Source organism: Myotis davidii, unplaced genomic scaffold, assembly GCF_000327345.1.
Source record: "Myotis davidii unplaced genomic scaffold, ASM32734v1 scaffold2214, whole genome shotgun sequence".
In the NCBI taxonomy this organism is placed as follows: Eukaryota; Metazoa; Chordata; class Mammalia; order Chiroptera; family Vespertilionidae; genus Myotis; species Myotis davidii.
The window spans coordinates 79989-84096 of record NW_006285803.1 but is presented as its reverse complement, the minus strand read 5'-3'; the positions used below and the strand labels follow the sequence as shown (position 1 = coordinate 84096).

The 4108-nt window shown below is 39.6% G+C and overlaps 1 protein-coding gene across 1 annotated transcript in view; it reads right to left on the bottom strand.

Moving 5' to 3' along the window:
* Positions 1-4108, bottom strand: part of LOC102772549 (oligophrenin-1) — a gene marked incomplete at both ends in the record, with an annotated part of 59022 nt that overhangs the window by 5248 nt on the left and 49666 nt on the right. The window contains one exon of the mRNA XM_006756903.1: positions 604-682. Within this exon, the coding sequence (XP_006756966.1) occupies positions 604-682 (79 nt within the window). The remainder of the gene's footprint in view (positions 1-603; positions 683-4108) is intronic.

Sequence of the window (4108 nt, the reverse complement as noted above, 5' to 3'; positions counted from 1 at the left end):
TACCTCTGGCAGAGGCGTCAGGCCTGGGCAAGGGGCTGATCGTGCGTTTGGAGGGTGATGGGGGTCAATGCCTGAGGGCTCCCAGTATGTGAGAGGGGGCAGGCTGGGCTGAGGGACACCCCCCACCCCCACCCAGTGCAGGAATTTTGTGTACCAGGCCCCTAGTAAAATATAAAAGGCTTAGTTTTCTTTACGAAGATCTTGTAGGTACAGCTGCATAATGTAAAACTGGAGCTAGAATCTATGGGCTCTGGATTCTAGGCCCACCTTTGATGTCTTCTGTGAGGGTGTTCCTAGAGAAGTTCCTCACCTTACTGTTGTTTTTTAATTTATGGGTTTTAGAGGGGTGGGGAAGAAAGAAGAAGGAGAAAGAGGAGGAGGAGGAGGAGGAGGAGGAGGAGGAGGAAGGGAGAGAGAGAAATATCAATTTGTTGTTAACTTGCCTTACTTATTAAACAAGAGATGGTGAATCAACAAAATTCCTTCTGGCTCTAAAAAATTTGAGTCAGATGGATCTATTACCCTTTACCTATCCTACCACTAGAGGGCACTCACACACTGGGCTATGCTGCAGAGGTATCACCAGTGTCTGAGGTAACTTACTGGCTCTTTCCCATCCATGGCCTCCATCCATAGCCTTCTATTAGCTTCTGAAAGGGCCTGTAGAGTGATGGTTCCTGGCCTAAGGAAAGAAAAATGAGAAGTTGAAAGCAAAAAACTCATCTAAGAGAATGGAGTCTTGTGATCTAAGGCCCCCCTCAGCCCCGGGAAGTGTCACACTGAGTAGGCACAGGCATACAGAACTCAAATTTTTCAAAGTCTGTTTTACTCAGAAAACAAGAGAATATTTAGAGAAAAGTAACTTTGGGAACCCTGAGGGAGGGGCTATCTTGGCTAGGGTTGGGTAAGAAAATAGGAGGGCAGATGCCAGGACACCTCACCATAATAAACACTTAAGTTGGCCCCATACTGTTTGAGCCAAACTGAGGCTCTCCCTCCCCTCTCAGAAGCCATCCATTTGGTCTGAGCTATAGGGGTGAGCATGTTCATTCTGGGCACATTCATCTCAGAAAAGTGGCTTTGCTACTTCCACCACCTAGGATGCCCAGCAAAATTTCCAATTGGCACAACATGCACAGTGGTTAACTTAAGCAATCTTATGACTTATAATAACTAAGAGTTACTAAATGCTCACTAGGTACCAAGTTCTGTTCTAAGCACTTTATAGGCATTAATTTATTTAATCTACCCAGGAAGCCCATAAAGTAGGTACTACAGAGGGCTTTGTTTAAATCCTATTTTATAGGAGCAGTAACTGAGGAATAGAGAGGTTACCTAAGTTAACATATTGGGTAAGTATAGTAGACCAGAATTTGAATTTAGTAATTCTGGCTTAGTAGCCATGTTCTTCCTTAACCATTACACTATAAGGCCTTTTCATCATGGCAGAGGGCCTCAATACCAATTTTATTTTATTTACTTGCAGGCTACCTATATCCAGAGATATCCCAAGTTGTTATACTGTGTATTATCTTTTTCAACCTTCAAAAAACAAAACAAATTGGAAATTTGGGATTGACCATATTATTACAAGCATAAAGTCTCCTTGCATTCTTTACCTCACTGTGCCATTATGAGAAGCTTGCTCCTCTCACTAATTGTATAATATGAGACCTCTCTCAAGTCATGAAATGATAAGAACAATGATGAGAGACCTTGCAAAAGTTACTGGGCCTCTGTGGGCCTGTTTCATTATCCATAAGGTTGTTGAAACACACAAGTTGGGAGGGGCTTTCTAGTCCTGATATCATGGGATTCCTGTTCTACCTACCCTTCCATCTCTTACTTCATTAAAGTGCTCCTTTAAAAAGAACACTCTTAAACCATCTTTAAGCAAGAATCAATTGAAAACCAGGACTTGACTTTGATAGTGAATTCTTTCACATCTCCCCTTCTCTTAGAAACACCCAACCTTTTGGATATATTTTATGGGGCTAGAAAGTCTAGAAATCTTTGCAAAAGCAGCTATGTAACTGAATCCTGCAGCCAGAAAGAAGGAAAAGAAGAAAATGGGCAACCAACAGAAAAGCAGAAACTGAGGACCAGATATGACATTAAAACCATTCTGAAACTGAGCTTCCCTAACTGGGAAATACAAAAGCCAGTATGTGTCCTTGCTTCACTTTACAGAGAAGTTGAATAAAAAAGTACTATTCAGGAAGCATTTAGAGATTTTTAAGTGCTACAGAAAGTCAAATTCAAAGAACAATACTGTTTAGGAATAGAATGACAAAGTATAGAGTACTGACTTCTAGTCCAGGGTTTTCTATTCTGACCTAAGATAAATCCTTTGCCCTCCCTGAGGTCTCAGTGACCCATCTGGGACAAAAAGGCATACACAGAATATCTGCAGAAGAGTGTAGTAATTAGGAGTGCGAGCTTGGAAAGTAGAATGCCTGGATTTAGATCCTGGCTCTACCATTTTCCAGTTATATAATCTGACTTACTTACTTTCTATCTGTGTCCTTGTTTTCCTTTGTAAAATTGGGATAATAATACCCCCTACCTCGTGTGACTGTGGTGAGGACTAAAGGACATTACCACTTAAAGGGCTGAGGACAGTGAGTGCTTGGCACATAGGAGGTATTCAGCAAATGTCAGCATTTGTGTTGCTGCTGCTGCTGCTGCTGCTGCTGCTGCTGTTATTATTATTATTATTATTATTATAACTGCCATTCAAGCTCTGATGGGCTATGAGCTTGTGGCTTCAAATAAAAAGCTATCCTATATTCCTGAAATATATATATAAAAAAAAAGACTCAAAACCTCCTTTGCTTTGTACTGCAGGGTGTCTGCTGCCTGCTGGGCAGCCCGATTTTGTTCCTTAGAGCAGAATGACTAGCCAGGAAAGACTTCACATCTCTCAGAAAACTCCACATGTGCAGAGGAACCTCAGCACCTGTTCAATGTTATCATTGACCCTCTATTTCACAGCACAGGTATTTTGTTTATAATACAGAATGGAATAAAGTTAAAAAGAACATAGGCTTTGGAGACCTACAGACCAGGGTGTGAGCTCAGCCTTGCTACTATGCGACTCTGATTTGAGATTAAAGAAGAGAATGTTTTTTTAAAGTGCCCAATATGTGGTAACAAAAATTATAGACACATTGAAACTTTAACTCCTGGGTTCTAGTCTCAGAAATCCAGGGTATGAAAAAAATAGATTGAAAAATCAACACCAAATTTATTATCTACCATAAGTGATACATAGCACGAGGTGCAAGATACATATATATGAATTGTCCTCAGCTTCTAACCTCAGAGCCAAATTATTTGTAACTGCTTGGGTCCATGGGAATATTATCTGCAAATACTTAGCTCCCAATTTAGGCTAAAAAGGTAATTAGAATGAAACTAATGGCAGAAAATTTTTATTTATTTTAAGCACCTTCATGCTGTAAAGCCAGAAACAGTAAAGGTTCATGAAAGGAAAGCCATAGCCAAAAGTCATTTTTCCCTTCCTACTGGGCCAGTAGCTTTGGGGAACATGAGTGACAGAATCATGGTTACTAGTAACTATATTTACTATCACAGTCATCGTTGATTAGGACTATCCATTATTAACCCCCCAAAAATTATCTTGGTTCACACACAGAAATTTAAAATAGGGAAACTGACCAGTAGTAACTTATTCCCAGACCAAAAAAGCCCTGATCTTTTAGACCAATCTTTATGAATCCAGTCACTGAAAGTTTTGTTCATATAATATTATTGTAATTGAACCTCTGGGTTCCTTTGTAGTAATATGATCAGTTTGTTAAATTATATTCTATTAATCAGTACCTACTCCATAGAAGCAACAGACTGAAATAAAATATAGAAGCCTATTTATTCACTGAAATTTGGATCAATCTCCCACCTACATAATATGTGTTTATCCAAAGTAATTCCAAATGCTCTCATTTTAAAATTTAAAGGTTAAATTCCCCTCTTACAAAATGTCCTCAGGTCAGGAAGAAAAAAAAAAAAGGGTACCAGAGAGAAACAAGTGAAACCAAGTCCTTAGTTTGTAAGCCTTGGCTGAAATCAGAAAGTATAATCAAAC